Source organism: Boleophthalmus pectinirostris, unplaced genomic scaffold, assembly GCF_026225935.1.
Source record: "Boleophthalmus pectinirostris isolate CB_2022bp ecotype Guang Dong unplaced genomic scaffold, ASM2622593v1 HiC_scaffold_21, whole genome shotgun sequence".
Classification (NCBI taxonomy): domain Eukaryota; kingdom Metazoa; phylum Chordata; class Actinopteri; order Gobiiformes; family Gobiidae; genus Boleophthalmus; species Boleophthalmus pectinirostris.
This window is the reverse complement of record NW_026571175.1, coordinates 18,830,968-18,854,637: the sequence shown is the minus strand read 5'-3', so window position 1 is coordinate 18,854,637 and position 23,670 is coordinate 18,830,968. Positions and strand designations below refer to the sequence as shown.

At 41.7% G+C, this 23,670-nt stretch overlaps 2 protein-coding genes across 2 annotated transcripts in view; both read left to right on the top strand.

The window, feature by feature from the left end:
• Positions 1-13,879, top strand: part of sdc3 (syndecan 3) — a 39,856-nt gene extending 25,977 nt beyond the window's left edge. The window contains 5 exon segments of the mRNA XM_020932715.2: positions 5,154-5,244; positions 7,047-7,372; positions 7,375-7,812; positions 9,464-9,650; positions 11,369-13,879. Coding sequence (XP_020788374.2) covers positions 5,154-5,244; positions 7,047-7,372; positions 7,375-7,812; positions 9,464-9,650; positions 11,369-11,535 — 1,209 coding nt within the window. The 3' untranslated portion in view covers positions 11,536-13,879.
• Positions 13,880-15,659: 1,780 nt separating this feature from the next.
• Positions 15,660-22,765, top strand: LOC129410113 (histone-lysine N-methyltransferase 2B-like). Its single transcript, XM_055157497.1, has 9 exons — positions 15,660-15,986; positions 18,939-19,606; positions 19,694-19,856; positions 19,942-20,048; positions 20,365-20,513; positions 20,581-20,681; positions 21,026-21,287; positions 21,708-21,994; positions 22,204-22,765. The coding sequence occupies exons 1-9, from the start codon at positions 15,953-15,955 to the stop codon at positions 22,614-22,616; spliced, it is 2,184 nt and encodes a 727-aa protein (XP_055013472.1). The 5' UTR covers positions 15,660-15,952; the 3' UTR covers positions 22,617-22,765.
• The last annotated feature ends 905 nt before the right edge of the window (positions 22,766-23,670 follow it).

The following is a 23,670-nucleotide window of genomic DNA, read 5'->3' as shown; positions in this document are numbered from 1 at the left end:
AACAATATTCAAATCTCTCGGTACAATATTTTCACGATATACATCTCACAGTACCATATTTATTACGATATTTTGTGGAGGCTAACAAACCTGTTAATATTGGTACTTTTTCCTCTTTAAATGCCTTTACAAGACAATCCAAAGTCCTTAGACTCAAAAGTGCTTAGAACTGTTATTTCTTCATGTAGTCTGCATTGAAATGGAGCAAAGGATCATGGTCTATGGGTCTATGTAGTTCCCTTTGTCTTTTTTTTTGTTTTGTTTGTTTGTTTGTTTGTTTTTTTAGCTATTTCTGCATTATAACTCTTAATTTAAACAAAGAAACTTGTAATTAGATATATTGTGATGATCCACGATATTTTTGTGAGAACTCTGACGATACGATATCACGATATTTTAGGTATTGTTACGTCCCTAATAAATACAATAATATTGTCACTTTTACTGGATCTACCATATAGTCATATAATCAGTAAAAATGTAGTTCAAACTAATTCAACCAATACTTCAGATTCAACCAAGTATTGATCAAATAATAATTGTATACAGTATAACACATTCATTCATTCATTCATACATTTGAAAATGTTCAAGAGTAACAAATCAATATTTACTTTCAGTACAGTTTTATTAGCTATGTTCTATATATATTTTGTCCAGTCTTGCTTTATGTTTGTGTTTTTTGTTTTAATTTCAGTTTTGTTACTTCCCTAATCATAACCTGTGTTCATTGAGGCTCGTTTTACACTCCCCGAAATTACCCTTTCTTCTAATGTCATGGTATAGCATCCGTAGCCCTTTAAGTTTAAATCCGTCCTCAGTGGTTGTAAAGTGATCCAGCTGGCACAAATAGAGGGGTGCACAGGATCAGACGTATGTGGAGAGCCTTATGTCATCTCCAGATCAGATTTCCACCTGAGTCATTTAACTGTACAACCACCCTTTGAGGACGCACCTGCTGCCTTTGTCACAACATTAGCCCTACAAGCCCCTTATTTGTGCTACATATTGTGCTCTGCCCAGTTTCATGGCATCTCTTGTTTCACTATAGAAAATTAGATACTGCTGTTGTGGCTAGTGTTTTGATCAGTCATTGTCAAACTTTTTTCAAATATGTCCTCGGAAAATAAAAGGAACACAATGTAAAATCTGAAGTAACAAGCATCAACAAGCATTAATAACAAGCATCAAGCGGGTACTAGTGTAGCCACAATACTATTATACATTACTATAGATTATACACCATCAAGGCCACAAGGATGTTAAAATGCTCTTTTTATACGAGAGAAGGTCTTTTACTAATACTAATACATATTCGATGTTAAACTAAAATGTTCAACTTTGTATCAGTATGGAAATAAATTACATAATAGGACACAGTCAACTGAACTGAAGATCTAGTTTTGATACTAGTTTAGTATGAATTAATATCTGTTGTTGATTTCTTTAGTTTTTTGACAACCCAGCAGGTGCAATTAATCGTTAGACTCAAGACTGCACCAGGAACTAAGTTATGTTGGATTTAACAGGTCTTAACATAATCTAAACCAGGCCCAAAGCAAGACTAAACAAATTGAAATAAAACACATGCGTACACTTAACCATTACAAGAGTCAGACTAATTAGGCTAAAGAAAATCTAAACTTGCAGAACAAACAGAGGCCAAAAATACAGCCATGTCCGATCAGAGCAGCTCTTTCCAAAATGCCCCAAAACCCAAAGCATATTGATATTCGCTCTACATTTCCAGACGCATGTGACTGCCTGTTTGCAGTTTCCTTTTATAAACCAACGGGAATGAACTGTTGTTATGGAGAGAGATTGAGGGTAACTTAAAGATGATTTTGGCCCCAGGTTAGGCACGTGGGGACGGGGAGTGCATAGTCTCGCTGCGGTTAGTTAACGATGTGGCGCGTGCTGAAACTAAAGGCTTTATATAGCTACTGAAACAGAGTAAGACAGCGGAACTGGCCCCAATCGGCTCCCCTCTTCTTTTAAATATCACATAAAGACGTACCCACACGAATCAGGCTGCAGGGGCATTCTCTACACCGCAAACAAAGCCTGTGATTATGCCCAGTGATATCCACGCGCACTATGTAATTAGATATAGTGACGCACGACTGGCTGCCATACTGCGACTTCACACTCACAAGACTGTCTCATAAATTTAACATGTTGGGACGCATAGGCTGATTGCATGTTCCTGTTTAGGCTAGGACAAACATAGATCTTATACATTTAGCCAGTAGCCACACACAACAAACTGCACTCCTAACAAGCTGAAAATAGTCTATGTGGGATTGTCTGGGTACAGTGTAGGAGCTGGCGGGGGGGAGGTGGCCCTCGGGTGGACTGTGGAGTCTTCCTGAGGGGATAGGGTGTGTGTTTAAGTAGTGTTATTGGGAGTCAAATTAAATGGGGCTAGCCTGGAGATAAGAAAAACTGTGGAGGAGTGAAGCAGAGAGAGTTTGAGATGAAAAGAACTGTGCTGGTATAGACTGGCAGGGAGTGAGAAGATTGGGGAAGTGGAGGGTGGGTGGAGATGGGACAGGGGGAGCAGTGGATCATTTAAAAAAGGGAGTCCACAGGCAGCAGCTGTTTTTGATGTTGTTTTGGGGTTGTTTATCTGTCGTTATATAACACCTTTGAGCACAGGCGTACCGCTATTCACTGTCGTGTTCATGCATGTTTGGTAGCCCCCAGTTTTAAGACTAGTAAGGAATTTCTGTGAGAGGCAGGGGTTTACCATGGCAACGGCCTCCATTGTAAAACTGTCTTTTCACACACACTCAGCGCTCCACTTTGGGGAGACCATATCGCCCGCATGTGCTCAACAACGTCAAGTCAGTTTCATTTCAGGAGGTACATATAGCATTTCAACTCTTCTCCTCACGCCAAGATGTGATGGACCGAGATGCTTGCGTTTAGATTCCATTATGCTGCTTTTATTGGCTTTTAAAGGCATCAGGTTTCCACTGTCTGGAGCCAGGGAGGAACTCTGTGTGTGTGTGTGTGTGTGTGTGTGTGTGTGTGTGCGTGTGTGTGTGAGCCCAATTAGCATGACACAAGCTAGTGAAGATAGCTAGGCTTCAGGATAGACTTAAGATAGCTAAGGAGATAAGTTTGTTTGGTCACATTTGCAGCCTGGACTCACTGTTTACCTAATACCTGGAGCAAATCTCTGCCCTTTGTTTTCAGGGGGTTGTTTTGGCATCGGTGTGCTGTTTAGTCTTGACAAAGATGGATTACAGTAAATACAGGCAGCAGTAAATGTTCTCTCCTAAATTAATAGGACACTTGTAAAATGTTGCCAATACATACAGAGGAAGAATCTATTGATCTCCCTGTGCCTCGTCTAAATTGTAAGTTCGTCAGGGTTTAGCTTGCCAAAGACTGCAACTATAACTCATTACCCAAGTACATAGTTTCAGCCTCATTAACTCTGCATCAACATCAGCTGGATTTAACTTAGCAAACCAATAGTGCTCACCACGAACATCAATCATGAAATGTGTGCATATTTAGCAGTAGCTTTCTAAAAATGTTGTGGAAATTCTTTTGCCAAAATCAAAGAGGCATTTTACATGATTTACGCAAATATATTCCCTAATATAGTGATGTGTATGGAATCAGGCTATGAAATATTCCTTTAACTGCTTTAAAATTTAATCAATTTCACTTTTATTCACGGAAGTCCAAGTTTTCTTCATAGCAAGCCTTTTTATTTTGTCATTGCATGTTTTTTTTTTACTCCTGATGCTTCCCTTAAGCTCTTTCTATTTACCTTTGCTTGGGATGGACTCTTTTGATCATGTGGCTTTTCTATAGCTATTAGCTATAGCTGGCTATTTCTATAGATTTTCCAGGTTGTCCATTTTCTATTCTGTTGATACATTTTTATTACAATGTTTTACCCAGTCCCTTTTGTTTATATCGTCAAATACTAGCTCAATAACTTAACAACAATAGTTATTGTGCATGTAGTACATACACACATTACAGTACACACATTTAAATCCAGATAGCTGACCTTCTGTGTGAGAAATCATGCAAAAATGCTTTTTTTCATAAAAACATTGCCTCAAACTCGGATGTAGGTCAAGAGTAACAGGAGATGAATGAAGACGGGGAGGGATCAGCTTCAAAGTGCCCAAAGCCTGAGGTTCAAACTGGGAATGCTCAGCGCTAATCTGCCTTACCTGACCCTGGCAGAGGTCACCGGGCCATGGCTGCTCCTCCACGGGCAGACAGGGGCTTACATGGTACCGACTGGGATTACGCTGAAAAATGATAAGGGGCAAGTTGTAAAATGACCTGTTTGATAGATATAATGATATTACTACAACTTATCACTGTAAAGCTGAAATGCGCAATAAACATCTTAAGCAGATTTGTCCATGAAAAATGACAAGAGGAGATAAAAATACTGAGGGGTAGTCATACAACATACAGGCCATTAATTTATGGTGTATTTGGAAAAAGAAAATGTGCTTAAATACGAATATTATAAAATAGGTGTTTTATACATAGACTGACTGAATGAAATATAGGAATTAAGACTTTAAACTATCCATTTTTAGCTGTTATGATTTGTCCATGAGAAGAATGCAGAAGAAGAGAGCTCACTGAAGACCAGAGTATTCATGGGTTTAAGCTTCCGCTTCTAGTTCGATATGCAACATTTTTAGGACTATTCTCATTAAAAATGATAATGGTGTTTTAAATTGTTTATTGCTATGGCAACAGTCCTAATTTTTCATTGTCCTGAAGCTCATGGATGCGCATTATACGGGCTTATTACAGTTGAATTAATGAAAATGTTAGTTTTTAGCTATTAATCATTTACTTTTATTTAGTTTTCCTGACTGCTTTACTGGACACTCAGTTCAAGATTGGACACTTGTGTTTTCTCATATTTTCCTTAGCTGGCTTTTTGCAGAATCTTAAGTTCTTCTTCAAAAATCTTCTTTCTGTGCTGTAAGGTTGATGGAGAGGCAGACAGATGTTCCTGTGTCTGCCTTGGTGCCATTTCAGACAGCTGTGTGTGTAATCTACCAAAGTGGGCTCTCTTTCAAATGAAACAACAATTGCTTCAGTCATCCCCAATCAGCCCTCTAATCTGTCCACTGTACTTCCTGTTTCTCCCACAGGCACAGACTTGGGCACCCAGTGATGACGAGGGGTCAACGAGAGATGATTTCTATGACGATGAAGACCTCTACTCAGGCTCCGGCTCTGGCTGTAAGTCTGTTTGCAACTCAAATTAGGATAATAATAATGATTTATTCACAACATTTCATCATGGCATAATAATAATAATAATAATACATTTTATTTATATAGCACTTTTCTAAACACTCAAAGATGCTGTACAAAGAATACAAATAAAAGTACATAAAAAAACAAGGTTATCAAAGTATAAAAATACAGGCATGCATTATAATAAAAGCAGGTTAGACATTTAAACTGGTTCTAAATAGTTTTGAGCAGTTTCTTGAAGGAGGAGAGTCACGGATTTGCTGACAATATAACTGTTAAAATTATACCTCAAAGCTACAATTGCAGTTAGCTGGTATCTAAGGTAAATACGGGAGCCAAATAAAATCTATGGAAAATTGGATTGTTTTTATTGAACAATTCAGTTCAATGACACTTCAGTGGCCTTCCTTCCTCGTTTTCTTTTTTGCTGTTAATATTTACAAGGAGCAGACCACCACATGCTCTTATTCTTCTAAACCTGACAGCTGCTCGGTCTCAATCAGGTGACCTCTGACCCCTCGTCCTGGCCGCCCTTGAATTGTGAATATACTATTCATAGATGCAGCTAGCTCAGTCCACGCACAATGCAAACTGCCAGCTGGCTTGACAGACAGGTTTTGATACGGATTTATGGAAAACACCTTTAAACACAGAAGCCCCTTGCATACAGCCAACACTCCGGTCTCCCCCAGATCTTATTTACTTTAATCAGATTATGGTCCACTGCAGATTAGCCTGTCACAAGCACGCCAACAGTTGTGGATGCCTATATTTTGTTGTTTGTCTGGTTGTGTGGGAATTAGTGATTGAATCAAATGACTTTGGTTTACTCTAGATTGATGTTTTCAGATACAGCTGCAGTCTAGCTCTTCTCCTTATTTCCTTATTAGGCATGACTCATTGAGGGCTGCCCCGAGTTCAGACAGCACGATGGCTGAAAGTAAATTACAATTCAGATCAGGCGAGTGCAGCAGAGGCACCCCCTGTGGATGAACAGCAGCCTGGCAAATGCTTTATCTCATACTGAGATACTGAGCCCCAAATCTGAGAGAGGCTGGTTTTGAACCCACACCAATGTGCATTTTCTGATACATCCTGTTTCCGTAGCTTGCCATTTTGTGAAGTCTGATTTGTTTCGACAAAAGATTGTGTTGTTGGACTCCGTATTTTTCTATATCCTCGCCAGCTTCTGTCAGTCCTTCTGCCTGTGTGCCTGTAAATTTAATTTGTTCCTCTTTCAACTCGTGAAGCTTTACCGCTATAACAAAATGAAAGGTGGTATAATAGTATTACAAGATTTAAGAAAAAAAAAAAAAGAATTACTCAGCAGCATCTGCTTCTCTTCTTCTCACTGATGCTCTGGTTGCGCCTCTTTCCCACTCATGCTTATAACCTTTCTAAGAGACTGCAAATCAGGAAACGCACAGATTTTCCACTTTCAATTTAGTCTGCTTAAAATCCCCCTAAGTGTGACCGTTTATGGGAGAGATGATCTCAGTGTTGTTTAATGAGCTCATTTAAAGTGTAAAACTGCAACAGTTAATAAGGTCACAAATATGTTTATAGTATTGTATTATTTGCTTAACATTCCCTTACTTTAGATCAGGATTGTACTGTCATTGCAATTGTGATGGAACATTTTGTCCCATTAGATTAGATTACACCAGGCTCAGGAAATAATATATCATTATTATGACTGGTTCATGTCTTCCTGTTGTAATGAAAGCAAATGTGAGACCTTGATCATGTTTATGTTTTAATGAAGGAATGTGTCTATTTTGTAGTTCCTGAGATCAGCGTGCGGCCGACCCCCGTGAGCGTGTCCTTCACCACAGAGGAGGCCCTCATCCTCTCCACCACGCAGGCCACAAGCCCCGCCCCCTCTGCCTCCCCTGCCGCAGAGCCCAGTCCAAACCCAGACCCCACCAACATCAGCACGACGATGCTGACCACAACAGAGGCCGATGGGGAGAGCGGTGCATTCTGGGAGCTAGAGAAGGAGCGTGAGCTGGAGAAGGAGAGGGAGCGACAGAGGGAGCTGGAACGCCAAGCTGAACGGGAACGCGAGAGGGAACGTGAGAGAGAGCGTGTCCGTGAGCTGGAGAGAGAGAGGAGAGAGAGCGAGAGAGAGAGCTAGAGAGACAGAGGGAGAGAGAAAGAGAACGAGAGCTGGAGCGCATCCGGGCCGCTGCCGCAGCCCAGACCACTGCTGCGCCCATTGTGACCACCAACCCGGCCACCAGCACAGCCGAGACCCCCGCACCTTCTACTGGAGCCGAGGACTTGAGCACCACAGAAGAAGAGGAAGATGATGTTTACCTGTCCCCTGAGCCCACGTTGTTGTACGCAGGAATCGACACAGAGTTCACTACAGACGACCTGACTACGACACCTGTGACTACACCCGAGCCCACCACTACAGCACCAACCACTGCTGCACCCACCACCACAGTCCGGACCAGGGTGCCCTTTCGACCCAGGGTTCCTATTACAACAGGAACCACCCAGGCTTCACCCACAACAAGAACGCAGCAGCCCACCACAACACAGGTGAGGGCCAGGTGACACAGCTACATGAAAGCAAATTAGATTACAGACACCTCCATAGTATAACAAGCCCACACTGGATCCAAACAAGTATTATTTATGAATCTACAACAAAAACAAATCATTAGTTCCTTTACTGACCTCTAGGGGCCTAACCAGACATCATCTCCTTGTGTAACACTAGGAAGATCTTAGTCTGGTCTGTGTTGTCAGAACTGACGAGTCATACCTGTTTATCTGCAGTAAAACAGATTTTGTAAACAATGAAGTGATAAGTAATCTTGAAAAACATCTGGGTAACAGATACAAAGTGTTATATATATAATAATCTTAAATGGAAAGAATATGCAGATTATGTGTTCCTTGGTCAATTACTGATATTTCTCAAAACTCAGCCTTTTCTTTTTTAGATAACTCACCCAAGCAACGGTTTTTAAATATATATTTAGATACATGCTGGACTGATGACTGACAACTAAAAGTCATATAGCTCAAATTGATCTGGGATTCACATTTTGTGTCACTATTTTTGTGTGTTGGTTTTTTGGGGGCATTTCTGGCCTTTAGTGACAGGAAACAATGGGCAGAGTGAAGGGCTGACATGGAGCAAACTGGCCCCTGCTATAATTTGAAAACAGCCCTCTCTGGCAGCAGAGAATTGACAATAAACAAGGTAAAAATCCAATGACGTGCCATAGAGGACAGCCGGACCGGGAGCAGAGCCAGGGATGTCGTGCTCCAAAGAGTTCCTGAGAGTTTTCTGGATAAACTGTCATTTTGTGGACAGACTCTGTGTATATCACTGTAGTTTTTATGACCATTGTAAAAGAGGAAACCAAAACCCAGCAGTAGAATCCTCATTTTTTTTATAATTTTTACTGGATAGCATGACACCACAACTCTTTATATGACATATAACACAAAGAACTCATGTTTTATGTCACTGTTGTGCCAAAGGAGCATTGCACATTGTCCAGGTCTGGATTCAGACAAGGCAGTAAATGCTCTAGCCACTGGCCTCTTGGTACATTTGTACAAAATGTGAAACACGAAGAATCCTTTTTACTGTCACCTAGACCTTAACTCTGCTATTAAACCACAATGCGATGTAATGCATTTACCAAAAATAGACTGTTGAAGAGCTCGATAACAGATTTAAAATAAACAAAGGTGTGGTTGTTCTATTACCTTGTACAGCAGGATGTATTAATGAATATTTGTGGTGTATAGTCACCTCTAATAGGACTTCCCTGTGGGACCATTGCCATTTGGTCAAAAGTGTTTTATATAATTATCAATATTAACACAATCCTTCTTACTGTTGTTTAAACAGTGAAATGATATACAGTTTGAGGCATTTTCCTTTCTGTTGAGCCACTTTCATGATGTGCTTAGGTTTGTTTCCACTTATGTCTGCCATGTTTTTGAAGTTTGTATATGTGCTGGACAATATACAAGTTTCCCTGAATTGCAGTGCACAGAAGCTCATTGTTTTTAAGGCTTTTTTAGTGAACATATGCCAGGGAAACTCTTGCTTTGGTCAGGATAATTATCAACGTGACCACTCTTTGGAACAAATCTGATTACAACAAATGTAAATTTTCCTACTATGGCCTTAAATGTCCCTTTTCTCTCTCTCTCTTTTTTTTTTTAGGAGAGTAACAACGAGGTGGGTGTCGCTGGTCCAAGTGGAGATTTCGAGATCCGTGAAGAGAACCGCAATGGACTGGGACGAGGGCTTCCGATGGAGCCAGATCTGATCGGCAACACTGTAGATGGGGGAAGCTCTGCAGCCCAGTTACCACAGAAAAACATCCTGGAGAGGAAAGAGGTTTTGATAGGTAAATACCATTTTCCACATTAGAGTGGCCCTGTTTTGTTGTACTAGACTCCCGCTTCTGTAAGTGTAAGTTTGATTAATGCTCTTTGTCAATTTAAGCACCTCCTAGATCAACAGATTATTTCACCCCGTTGCCTTCTGTATTCTTTCCCTTGCTTTACACGTGCTCTGTAGATGAACTTGTATTACCTTGCATCCACAAAGGGCACATTTATCACAGTAAGCGAATGCGCTGCTTAGAGCTTTTTGACCCACTGAGAACCAGCAATCCTGGCGCTGCATTATCCAACCAGCCCTCCCCTCCGCTTTCTCCTCCTGCTTTTTCTCATCATTCTCCCTCTGGCCTAATCCAATCCCTTTTCAAGTGGCCTGGCTCCTTGTCCCGAAGAGCTGTAGTGGAAAGTGAAGGGGCTGACCTGACTGGCTCTCTCTTTGCTTTAGCTGTTCTGATTGGAGGACTGCTGGCTGTGGTTTTCGCCGATTTCTTGGTCATTGGTAAAGAGCAGGAGGCAACAGCATTTAGACTAGTGTGTGTCTGTGATAGATGTAGATTTGAGTTATTTGTGGTAGTATAAGGATGGGCTCCTACTCACTGATTGCACAGTGAAAGTTCTGTTGCCCTGTAATGCGACCTTACAAATTAGCCACAATGCACGGAAAGAAAGACTTTCAGAGCTATGCAATTTACTCTTCACTCTTGATTATTTCCCTACTTAAATCAGCTTTTCCTTGCAGAATATGACTTGCAAATTTTTTACATGTTGTTAACAGACATTACAACTACCATATATGGGTTTTTAGCAGTGATTTGTTAGTTGTTAAAAGTTGTCCTATATTACTCAAAACTGACTCGATATAAGCCATGTTATAATTATATTTACATAATCAAAAACATACCTGGAGTTGTGTTTTGTTTAATTCACATATGTTTGAATAATCCTTGTTTATTAATTGTTATAGTTATTTATTAATTGTTGTTGTTTCTCAAAATGCTCTGTTCCACTTTGTAACATCATGAAGCTGTCAAGTTACAGCTACATTTTACCTTTTGTTCAGTAGTTCAGTTGGCAATTCCAGATCTGAAATAATTCAAGTGATTGTAGTGAAGGTGTGTGGAGTTTAAAAACACAGTGGAGCTCTTCCTGTATTACTACACAACATCACACGGTGGAACAGAGTGTTTTCTGTCTGAAAGAAGAGCTCAGCCTAAATATGCAGGGTTAAATGTGTGAATGTGTTAAATGTGCGTGAATGAAACAAGCTACTCCGGCTATGCTTAAGATGCGGAAACAACATTATAACATAGATCAAATAGTAGTGTAATATGGGTCCATTAAATTGGTGCAATGCATTGGGTTGATGTAGTTTGTGTAGTTACTTTTAGCATAATAATGGCCAAACCACTTTGATTAGGTTTTATGCAAATAATAAAACGCTAATAAGTAGAGTTTAATATAATATAGCTTTCACTCTGTTGTCCAATCCAGACAATATACTATTTTCTTAAATTTATTCAGTCTGCAGTTATTGTAGTTCTCTGATTAATTGACTTCATTCAGTATCAACATTGATGAAAAAGATGAATAATTACAATGTTCAATAATCAAAATGCAAATTGGTCTGGCTTCAGTAGTTGCTGGTAAACAATATAAACAATGATATGTCTGTCACATTGAAGATGCATTGATGTCATTAACAGTATTTCCCTCTTTCTGGCAGCTGTGATCGTCGGCGGTGTGGTGGGGGCACTCTTTGCCGCCTTCCTGGTTATGCTGCTGGTCTACAGGATGAAGAAGAAGGACGAGGGCAGTTACACTTTGGAAGAACCTAAACAGGCCACAGTAACCTACCAGAAACCAGACAAGCAGGAGGAGTTTTATGCATAAGGCTCGTTCCCCTAGAGGCCAGAGAGACACCCACACACGGATGGACCCAGAGAGATTTAGAGAAGGATACTCTGCGCCCTATCCTACTCCTCCGGCTGCAACCTATCATCACCGTCAACACACTTGTGAGCGCCTTTCTCTCTACGGACTTGAGACTTTCTTTTCGATGAAAACACAAAAGAGGACAAAAAAAGAACAAAAAAAAAAATCAAAATATATTCTGAAAAAAATCCCACATACACACCAGATGTTTTTAAAGTAAATGTTGTTATTAATATTCGACAGATACTTGTTCTGTATGTAATGATATGATTATTTTGTACAAAAAGGACAAAACAAAAACACAAGCTCTTAACCTGTGTTTCCAGCACAAAAAGTTCCTCTTCTGTTTTTATGGAGCGAATGAACAAATGAAAGGGGTCGAGGGAGCGCAGACACAATGGGTACAAAGAGGTGGTGGTGGTCTCAGCGCCACCCCTCACCCCAAACACATGGAGCGTCTGGTTGGCCGCACACAGCCCGGGGTCAAAGGTTAGAGGAAAGGTCTCTTTGTGCCTTCCGTCTCTGGTGCTCAAACACATGCATATTTGCATCTATACAGCCACATTAAGCCACACGTGCACACGCTCACATGCACACGCCCACACACACAGTCACTGGTGTCAGCTCGAAGGTGGCTCCGACCTCTCGCTTTGTGCTCGGCCAACCAGAAAATAGTGCTCAGACGCAGCGTGCTTCTCCATGTCGAGGAGCTGCCGTGGAAACACTGTATGTTACAGAAGGCTGACGACCTGTCTGCTCCTCTTAGCTGTTTAAAGACTAGTTACAGATAGTAATAATAATCAATAATATATCAGTGTCTGGGCTGGATGGTGAGTAATAAAATGAATAATACCGTGATAATAATAAGTAAACTGGAGGATGTGTATTTAGCAGTTTAAAAAGGTTTATATGTAAATAACAGCATATCACTAATCATCTGCATGATCATTCAGAGTTTTATTCATCATATTGGCCATCACAGAGCTGTGCTCTCTCCAGCAAAGTTACACACACACATGCCACACTGCTACACAACAGACATGTAATTGCTCTGCATTCAGACACACACACATCAAACCTTGTTGTGACGTTTTCACTTGTGAAGCGAGAGATCAGGTGGTTTCAGTATGTCATTGGTATTGTAGTTAGTTTCTGGTTGGTTTAACGTTTGGTCTGTTTGTGTAAAAAGCACAACTGCACATCTGTCATCACAGCTCTGACTCCTCCCACTCTGCATGCCTCACCTTCATCTTCTGCCATTGGCTCTGTTCAGGAACGGGAGGGGCCCATTTGAAAGTGTGTGGGCCAAAACTCTAAACAGCAAGTGACTTCCAGGTGCTCTCATCCATGGTCTGCTGTACAGCAATCATATCATAATTTTGGCCCATAAAGTTATGACAAGTTATAAGACCTTGAGTTTGAGCCTATGGGGTCATTGTCCCTGCTGTGGGCTCTTTATGGGGAGGGAACAGGGAATCTGGGCTTGGCTTTGAAATTTTGGGAATTGTGCTTTATCTAAGAGATTGTAACAATAACCACACCAGTATGACTGGGCTAGTAGCTTCTATTATACTCAGTACTGTAGATCAAAAATGCATGGGAGTCAAAACTATACTAGTCTGGGTGTGTGTGGATGTCAGTGTGCATTTTGTGAACTCCAAAACAAACCAGGGTTGGGGTCAAAGTTCGAATGTACTGTGGTGGAGAGTGCGGTCTCCTTTGTCCAGCAGCCCCCGCATCCCTCCACTGAGCGGTAACACGCCTCTGCCACTGTTGTGTGTGTGCGAGCTTCACCTTGATATTTCACAGCAGACTCTTGTGTACACTGGCCTGTCGTTGACGCGTGTTTGCTCAGTTCACTGCTGAATGTGGGCCGGCCGCTCTCACACTGACTGTGTCTTCACTGTCTGTTTCCGTTTGTCCGTCTCCGCAGTGGGACGGATGCACAGACGCCACGCCACTTTTTCACGGGGCAGGAATGATCTTAACATGTACTGTCTTTTCTAAAGTCAATGTGTGTTTGTACTCATCTTTAAGCCTGCGTAGCCAAATAAGACAGGGGTATGAGTGAGGGAGAATGGACTGTGTGTAGCTATGCATGTGTGAGTTTGTGTGTATGTTTTGTGTCCAGCCTTATTGGCGGCACTCTGTTTGCTGTTCCCATTCCTGTTTTTATACATTTGCATTTTTTTAAGGCTGAGTTTTTGTCATTGGCTGAGTGAGCGAAGAGGGCAGATCCTCCAAGCCACCGACATGTCACTAATCTGCCACTCTGTTCAAATAAAAACCTGAATTGGGTAAATCTCGTCTTTGTATTAATTCAAATCTGACTACAGGTAACCAACAGACAAACAATGATTTTAAGGCCTCAGTTTCTCACCACATAACTTTTTTTTACAGGTGCAACACATACCATTATACAAGCCTAACTAAAAATGTTAAGGTTTTACAGTAAAATATGATATTTTTAAGGGAGACTTGGCTACAGGAGCAGAATGCATACCAGTGTTGTAAAATATTATTTATTTGATCTCCAGCTGAACATACTCTACATTGCTGAGATTGCAGTTGAGATAATGACTGGGGAATGAAGGGACATGGTAAAATTTATTTGGTCTGCCTCAATATTTTAGGTTGTTTATTTTGATGTAATGACAGGTTTGTCTAGAAGAGAAACAATGTATAAAATAGTGAACAAAAGCTGGTATAAAAATTTTTCTATAGCAGCTTTATCTGTTTGACACTGACACCACTCATCTTCAAAAACATATTTCTCTTATAACCCCTGAGATATCCATCCTTTTCAGAGCTCTTGAATACTATCTGATACAAGTCAGCACACAGTTTTTTTTTACCACCTTCTGAACATGGCCCTAAATGGTGCAGGCCGATGATAAAGTAACCTCTGCCAGTGCTCACAGTGAAAATGCTCTTTAGTAAGACATCTGAAATACCTCTCAGACTGGCGTAAAGTCTCGCCCTGGCGTTATCACACACCAACATTAGCTTGGCCTACATACCATAACTGACCCACTGACATTAGCTGCAACCCTGTGCATCTCAATACAAAATACACTGACACAGCTATTGTATATGATCCAGGCTATTTACACTGTCTGAACTCTGAAGGCCCTGAGAGAAAAGGAGGGAGGAGTTGTTGCTATACTTGCATCAGAAATGATTAGACCAAGTATCCACTGAGATTTGTAAGAACATGAGGAGGAGCAGAGAGTGTCTAAAAGGGTCTCCAGTTTACATCCCTGTTATCAGATTGTAAGAGAACAAGGTCAGTTGTTGAGGAGGAGATGCGAATACTACTATTGTACTGAAAACAACCGCTTCATAGAACTTAGTGCAGAAGGCTGTTGATATGATTTGTGGCATTATATGGCTCACACATGGACAAGGAAGGATTTGCGATTTGTGAGCCTTCTTTCATATAGGAGGGGTAAGACAGTAAAAGCATTATAGCTGAGAGAGGGCAGACAGATGCTGGCTGAGGTTGCTGAATGGTTGGTCACTCAGTAGTACCCCATCTGCTGGGAGCAACTAGAACAACTGCAACTGTTAGCAGGGACATTGGTCACACCTGGCATTTTCACAAGAGACTGGCTATTTGGCATTGGCAAAAAGAAGTAGGCCTACATGGTTCAATGCCAATTTTGAATTTATGTGATCACCCAGGGCACTCGCAGTATAGAGCTATTAAGTGTGGCCTTGGGACAAATCTAGTTACTTGTCAAGGACTTGTTCTTTCCTTCAAATAAAATGGCTATAAATTATGTTGGCTACAAGTCCAAGAATTTCTATTGCACATTTCGTAAACAAGATAGTTCCCAAAGTGCTCCACATAATAACAATAGGCCTATATATCTAGGCTTATATGCAACTTTAAAAAAAAAAAAGGTGAAACAGCAAACCATTTATTTACTTAATGTTTTCAGAATACTGCAGGACCCATTACCAGTAATTAAGTTAATAGGAAATTGCCTACAGACAGTATTCTGTAATTGTAACTGTAATTGTATTTAAACAACTATACCTAACTGGTGTGTAGGTATAATTGGTTAAATAAGTTGAAATCAGTACTACACATAACTTTATATTCTTTCATACAGTGACATAGTAAGAGGTCTAAAGATGAATAAATGTCCTCTTGGGCTGAAGTGTTTTTGAGTTCCCCTAACCCTGGCTGGACCTGCGGCGCTCGCTGATTGGCCGAAGCCTTCACGCGATAATTCTCGGTCACACACTCAGTCAGGTAATCAATCAATCAGGCCTATTAGCCTCTGTCCGGGAGCGATCCGCTTCTCGACCTGCGCCGCTTAATTGATTATTAGGACAAGTTTATTGGTTTAACTGAGGCCGCGTCGAAATGGACGAAGACTGTGATGCATCTGAGGATTTTGGTAAGAACTTTTGAGTACAAATTAATTCTTTTATTGCAACATTGCCACAGCGTTGAAGTCCTGAGTGTGTCATGTTTTAAAACTTTCAACAACTTAAAAGTAAAAGTCTTGCACTAGAGACACATATTGATCTACAGCGTCCCAGTCCCTGACTAAGCACCTCAAATCAACTTAAAATGAAAGTTTGTCATTAACATTCTTGACCCAGTGTTTGCAGATAGACGCTAGTTTAGCTGCAGCTAGCGGGCCGCAGTTAATAAGCAGTCAGGTGAGGTGCTACACAGCTGGGACACTAATGAAGAGAGTGGGGGGCTACTCCTCCAGAGGGCGGCGTTTATCACGTGAAGTTCCACCTCCAGGTCTTCCAATGACTCAGAAATGTACATCGAGCAAATGATATCACCGGGCCATGTCTCGGCCTGTAGGCATTTGTTCAGTGTAATTAGTATTTTGGCAGCTTTCTAAGAGGCAAAGATAAATTAATTGTCTCTTAAATATATGCAACATCACGACCTATACCAAACACTTGGACTTTTAAAGAGATTCTTAATCGTACTGACACCGAATGAGCCCTTGTGGTAGCATTTTTGTAATCTTATAAGTTATAATGGCCAAAATATAGCCGCAAGCGACAATGATCGGCCCTCGCGCGTGCTTACGCCGCACCCCGCAAACGCCGCGCCCCGCAAACGCTGCACCTCACACTGACCTAATAAGCCTAACATTACCGTAATCGTAATCCTAACCATAGCCCCAACCCTAACCCTATAAATCTTAATCTAACCCTGCAATTTTCAAAATTTTGCAAAAAAATAAATAAAATCCAAGATGGCGGACTTCCGGTTTGAAAAGGGTATGGTCACAATATACATTTTTGTTCTTATTGCCATGATGCATCTGGCTACCATATTTGATTTGGCTACACCAACATTTGTGTGAAGACGTCTCATTGGCAAGGATACAATTTTGGCTTGTTGCCATGGCAACACAATGTAAATGGGGTGTGGGCATCATTGAGTTTTTTAATTGAGACCATGTCACAAATGTGGGTACCAAATGTTGTATATCTGTGACAAATAAAACCTTATTTTTACATACAAATTTTCTAGGGGGCCCTATTGCACCCATTTTTGTATTTTCTTACATCAATCTGTTCAGGGTTGAGATGTGAACTCAGGATTAAAATTTGAGTGAAATCAGCCAAAGTTTGTGCAAATTGCTGGGGGCGCTATTGCACCCTCTTTACTTACATCAGTCTTTTTCAGGGTTGAGGTGTGAACTCACGATTACAATTTGAGTGAAATCGGCCAAAGTTTGTGCAAATTATCAGGCGTTGAAGTTTGATGGTGAGCCCCAAAAACGAACCCGAAATTTGCACCGTTGCCACGGCATCACCATTTGACCTCTTAAAAAGCTTTGAACAACTTTTAATATCCCACTTGTCTAGATGATACAGAATGATTCTGTCTGGGTCAAACACCCTAGGATGAGTTTGTTCAAGTACGAGGACAGGTCGCACGATCAATCCAATATGGCCGATTTCCTGTTGGTTTCCTAGCAACCACGTAATATACTTTTTTGTTCCTATTCCCATGATGCATCTGTGTACCAAATTTGGTTTGGCTACACCAAAGTTTTTGTTGGGCGTCCTATTGGTGAGGGCAGATGTTTGGCCTGTCGCCATGGCAACATGATGGGAAATGGTATGGGGTCATCATTGACTTTTTTGATTGAGATCATGTCATGAATCTGCGTACCAAATTTTATATGTCTACAACAAAATACATTTTTGCACTACCGTGCAATTTCCCTAGGGGACGCTATTGCGCCCATCTGAGCTTTTCATATATAAATCTGTTCAGGGTCGGGGTGTGAACCCGCGATTAAAATTTGAGTGAAATCGGCCAAAGTTTTGTAGATTTTACCAATGGAGAGTTTATGTCATCGCTATGGCAACGCCATAAAAAGTATGACATGGGTGTCATTGAATTTTGGATCAGGATGTCAAAATGGAATTTTGTGCAAAATTTCTGAAATTTTTGAACAACTATTTGGGAACAAATGATTTTTTCCCATATTAATATTTGTTTCAATCTATAGGGGGCGCTAATGTGCCAAATTAATAATTTTCACATTAAGTGGCTTCAGGGCAGAGAGTTTAACAACTGTTTCAAATTTTGTTGAAATCAGAGTTCATTTGAGCAAATGGGAGCAATTTGTAAATCTCCAAAATTTTGTGCATTTTTTGTTGCTTCACTGCTCAGAGACCGTAAGACGTGTGTGAAAATTTGAATAACTTTTGATGTTCCACGTCTTGAGATAATGTGGACCAAATTTGAGCTCGTTCGGGTGAACGCCCTAGGAGGAGTTCGTAAAAGCTTAGCAAACTTTCAGCCAATATTGCTGCCCCCTAGTGGAGCACACGGTGTTAGTTTAATAATATTTTTTCCTTGTCTTGACATGATCGACTTCTGTGTCAAATTTCATGATTGTACATGCAAATTTTTTTTTGTGTCATTCATATTCCCTAATGCATTTTTGAGTCGTTTGGGGGCGCTGACGAGCCATTTTATTTATGTTTGGAAAATGGAAATAGCCCAAACGTAGGGAAGCGCGAGTTTTACCAGATGGCAAAATTTCCAGGACTTTTCGTCATTGTTCAGTGGGTGAAAAATGGGTGAGCTGGTTAGGAGAAGATTAAGCGGCTTTAATTTTCTGATATGAGAACAATGTTCCTCTTTTTTTTGGCCGACAAACTATACATTTTCGGAAACCTCTGGCGCATTGCTACGTCATGGCAAGGGTCCCTGGTCACTACGGGCGAGTCATGTTGCACCATTTCACTTTCGGGCCACTTGGAGCATCGCTTTGCGATACTAATAGGCCCTTCGCCAGCCTCTGGTGCTCGGGCCTAATAATGGGTCCTGACCTGTAAGATTTTTCTTGTTGCAGACTGTCCAAGCCTTATATGTGAGGAACAGGAAGATTTGAAACCAAGGAATGATCAACCTGTAGACAGGAACAAGGAGGAGGAAGATGAAGTAGAGCTGCTCTTTAATCAGATAAACTGCAGAAAACAAACTGGGGACCATGAACAAGCAGGAAATAATGAAAATAATGAAGAGGAACCAGATCAAGCTGAACCAGAGGCTGTGGCTGGAGTTGAGGTGGAGGCTGGGTCTCCAGGTGGAGCAGACAAAGATATTACTAACAATGAATCTGCCAAAACAGAACATAAAGAAGCTTGTGATGACAAAGATGAGCAGAAAAGAGGCAGGAAGAGGCGGAGCAAAAAACAAAATGAGCGGTCAAGATGTAAAAAAAGTTGTAAAGTTGTTGACGACAAAGGGATGACCGAAAACCCAGCTCAGGAACTTGAGAAAAGCCCAGCGGACCCCTCATTGGAGCCTACTGATGGGCTGATGGACAGTAGTGAGTTGGCTGATCCCATGTCTGGGATGTGGAGCATTGGGATGTACCGCCCCCCTGTCCCCATGGCTCTGTACTCCTCGCAGCCTCCACTGCCAATCCAGCCTACACCTCTTGCACCCCAGGGCACCAAACGACCCCATAGCCCCTATCTACACAGTGTTCCACAGACTAACCCCCAGCCTCTTGAGGTCAGCCTACTTACACTGCAATACATGCTCATAACGTTTACCTGCTTTTAAGTTTGTGTCATTTGTAAATTCATAAACTCATGATAGATGGAGATAACTCAAGTCTATTCGACAAGACGCTCAATACGATACAGCACAAGGGACCGCGGGCGATCCCTTAGCTATCCAGTGATGCCAGGACTAGAAAACATTGACACCTGCCTCCTGCCACCTGCCCCAAAGAAAAAGACTCGCACTCTCTATAGTACAGGTAAGAATTACTATAGGTGGATAAAGTTCTCTCAAAATGTGCATTCAGTTTGATTCAACCTGTCTATGTGTTTGTATCACGTCAGATCAGTTAGAGCACTTGGAGTCCCTGTTTCAGGAAGACCACTACCCTGATGCAGAGAAGAGGAAAGCCATTGCTGCTTCAGTTGGGGTCACACCCCAAAGAATAATGGTGAGAAACATACAAGACAACATGATCAGATTACAGTCATAGAGAATAAGTGAAAAATCACTTGTACATTCACATATGAAGAATTTAGAGTCAGTTTTGCCTCCTCAGGTTTTAGACATGATCATTTAACATAATGACAAATGATTTCAATGAGTAAGAGTTTAACTCTACAAATGTTCATATACCAAGGGCCTCTAACATCCTTGAAGCCTTTTTTATTTGAACATTATTTTTGTATCGTGCTTTTAAATAACACTACTCAAGTAATATCTTGTAATATACCACAACTTTTAACTTCTTCACATTTTTTGTCCAGGTTTGGTTTCAGAACCGCAGAGCAAAGTGGAGAAAAGTGGAGCGTTCAATCAGTGCAAAGGCTGAGCAGAAGGCAAGCCGCACTGGACCTCACAGCAGCCCCCCGCATGCTCAAGTGACCCCTGCTCTGCCCAGTTTGCCCCTCAACAAGTCAGTCCTCTCTGGAATAGTTTTATGAGGCTGACCTGATCTCACCCATGTGCTTTCCTCTGTATAGACCACCATCTTTTTCTGGACACTTTACCACAAAACAGTCTCAGATTGCACCCACAGCGCTGACTTTACCTCCTTTGTACAGCAACCTCTCAAGCAGTCCAGGTAAAACAATACACACAATAAAATGTGCAGCCACCAAGGAGTGCGCCACATGTCTGAAGGATCTTAAACATTTATAAATCAGATTTAATATTTAAACCTGCCCATTGTAAGTGTCTTTATATGGAATATATACATTTCTACAGACACAAACATGTATACAGTATTGGAGAGTCATTTATTCAGAATTGCATTTATCCGGAATTACAATATGAACTCATCTTTTTTCGCCAGTCTACTTAAAAGTAGACTGTGTAGTGGACAGATTCATTGGCACGCATAATGACACAGTATAAATCCTCTGAGTCTGAACCACCCTTTAATCTTTTATGTGTGTTAATCTGCAGGTCACTCCAGAGTTAGAGATGGAGAGCCACACCAGCTTTCATCTCAGGGGGGGTTAGGGGAGTACCACCCGCGCCCAATGCACAGCCCCCCTCCCATACGCCGAGCCAGCCTGCCTCTGTTCACCACAGCCTACAACCCAGGCAACCCAAACCCCCCGCTCCTCAACTCGCTGGCCCACACATCTCCTCTGTTTCTGGATGCTCTGGAGGCAGGCGCTTCTCTGCCACATCATGACATGCAGCCTCTGCAGGCTGACACCAGGTCATGTCCACTCACTGGGGACTGTGACTGGAATACAAGCAGATAATGTGGACAGGGACTGGGGCAACAAGCACTGACAGGAGAGGGACAGGAGAGGGACAGCAGGGAGATGTGCTCACATGAGCTGGTACCCTGTGAAATACTCATGATGAGGAGGGAGAGTCTGTTTTAACATTCAAAGCATGCACAGACTTGTGCAGATCAGTAATTACTAAATGCTGAAATATTTTATATGGCCTAGTTAGAAACTGAATCTGATTCTTTCTCAAAGCACAGTTGGTCATAAATTTGTCAGACGAAAACATTAATATGAAGTGATGTTGTAGTAAATTGTAAACACTCAAAATGTGTTATTATTTAATCATAAATCCATATTGAACAAAACATTTAAAGGTGGTACTTTCTTTGCTTCACTTGTAGCTCTCTGTTTGATTTTGGGGAGAAGATGGATTATCTGAGCTCAGCACAGCAGAACACTCTCCTGTACCAGCTGCAGACATCCTATCCTAGCTCTCAGCCCCAGCCTTGTGTGCCCTATCTCAACCCCTCCCCTTACCTCACACCCAATCCTCCAGATTCCACGTCCTACTTGACCTTTGGCCCTGGCGCTGGCTCCACTGGTGTGGTGACCTACTCCACCGGAGGCCATGCCTTCTTTCAGTCCCAGAGCACAGGACAAGTGCTGCTCCAGTCCACTGGCCCTCATGGTGAGTTCAGACTAGTGTCACTAGATCATATTAATGATTGCAATGTTAAATGCTCTGTTATTTCTGCTGGAACCTCAGAAGACTAGCCTGAACATATAAATGACATATAGATGACAACAACAGTAACATTACAGTTACAGTGGTGTTTAAAGTTGAGGTCCTACTTCTGTGCTCTCTTCACAGCTTTGTTAACATGTGTGCTCTTACAGGTGGGATCACTGCCTATCAGTCGTGCCCCTGGGGTAACATGTACAGCCAGGCCTCTCTGCACCAGCGACCTCAGTGCCCCCCATCATACTCCAGCACTCTGAGTGCTCCACGAGACCTCCAGCTGGCCCCCTCTGGCAGTGCTCCTCCCTCTGTGTTCTTTACCAGAGACCAGCGCTCCTCACACACACAGACCCACCTCAACAGCAGTACCCTACCACCTGTGTCCACACTCAGACCCCTCAGGCTCAGAGCAGAGACCACTCCAACCAAAGCAGCTCCACTGCTGCCTGTTCAGGTCAGCCCTGCCTCTCCACAAAGCCCTCCAGTGCCCTCTTGTGTCAAAATAGAGTATGACAGTCCTCGGGAAATCCACAGTCATTTCCACTGTGACTTTTCCCCAATACATTTCTGATTGCCTGTGTATATTTTGTGAAATGTGAGATTAATACTGTTTTATACTGTTTGTGTGACAAAGTGTGAGTTATTCATTAGTAGTTCTATAATATTCTCATTTCTGTCCTGAATGTTTGCCAGTTTGACAAAAATAATAATGGCAAAAATGGTGGCTGGGCTTTAATAAACACACAATGCTTTGTGGACATCCATAATTATATTTTTGTCTTGTTTGATGCTGGTTGCCATATGCTATATCTGTCAGTAGAGGGCAGTGTAAAAGCTTCTGAATTTACCATGTGCAAAGATTTTGACACTTTGTTTCCTGGATGTCCCTCCATCATAGCCAGAAGGGGAATATGAGCAGGCGCTAATCTGATGAAAATGAATACAGACACTTGTTATAACAGTGGAAGTGTCCCATTTGAGGACAAGATGCAGCCTAAATCCTAATCTTTATTGCCATCTGCTGTGTTCACACACGGTGCACTTTCTGCTCTGTTTGTTCATCACACTACCCTCATATGCTCAAGGCAGTGTCTATAAATAACATTCTGGATTTGAGTTTCATTCTTAACTTTCAGTGAGAGAGTTCAAAAAGTTTAAAAGACATTGTTAATGTTCCTCCTTCTGGCCTTTCCTGTGTTCAGTTTTATGATAAACAAAATGGGAGTGTTAGGCCGGGATATGGAGCGGAGCCATGATGTGCTGTTGCTATGGGACAAGGTGATGGTGGGATGTGGTGGACATGGGGAGGGGAGGAGGGGGAGAGGGAGAGAAAGGGGGCGGGGGGCAGATGGGATGAAGGAGGAGTGTGTTTGTGGCACCACGAGAACGGCTGGTTATGTAACGGCTCTATTTGGGTTTTTAATGAACCTCTCTCTTCTGCTCATTGGCCACTGAGCTGTTACTGTTGGCAGGACCTGTGTAGTGTAAATATATGCACTGAAGCTCGTAATGTGCAGAAAAATTTGTTCTAAAAAATGTTCCTTACTACTGCAAATCCTGGACTTCAAGCTAGTTAAAAGAAGAGCTTGGATGGCTAGTTACATGTTGCCTTGTCAAAAGTGGTA

Coding starts and splice junctions, on each gene's coding strand:
- LOC129410113 (XM_055157497.1), top strand. CDS start 15,953: ATGGACGAAGACTGTGATGCATCTGAGGATTTTG. Junction 19,607..19,693: donor CTAACCCCCAGCCTCTTGAG/GTCAGCCTACTT, acceptor AACTCATGATAG/ATGGAGATAACTCAAGTCTA. Junction 21,288..21,707: donor CCTCTGCAGGCTGACACCAG/GTCATGTCCACT, acceptor CTTCACTTGTAG/CTCTCTGTTTGATTTTGGGG.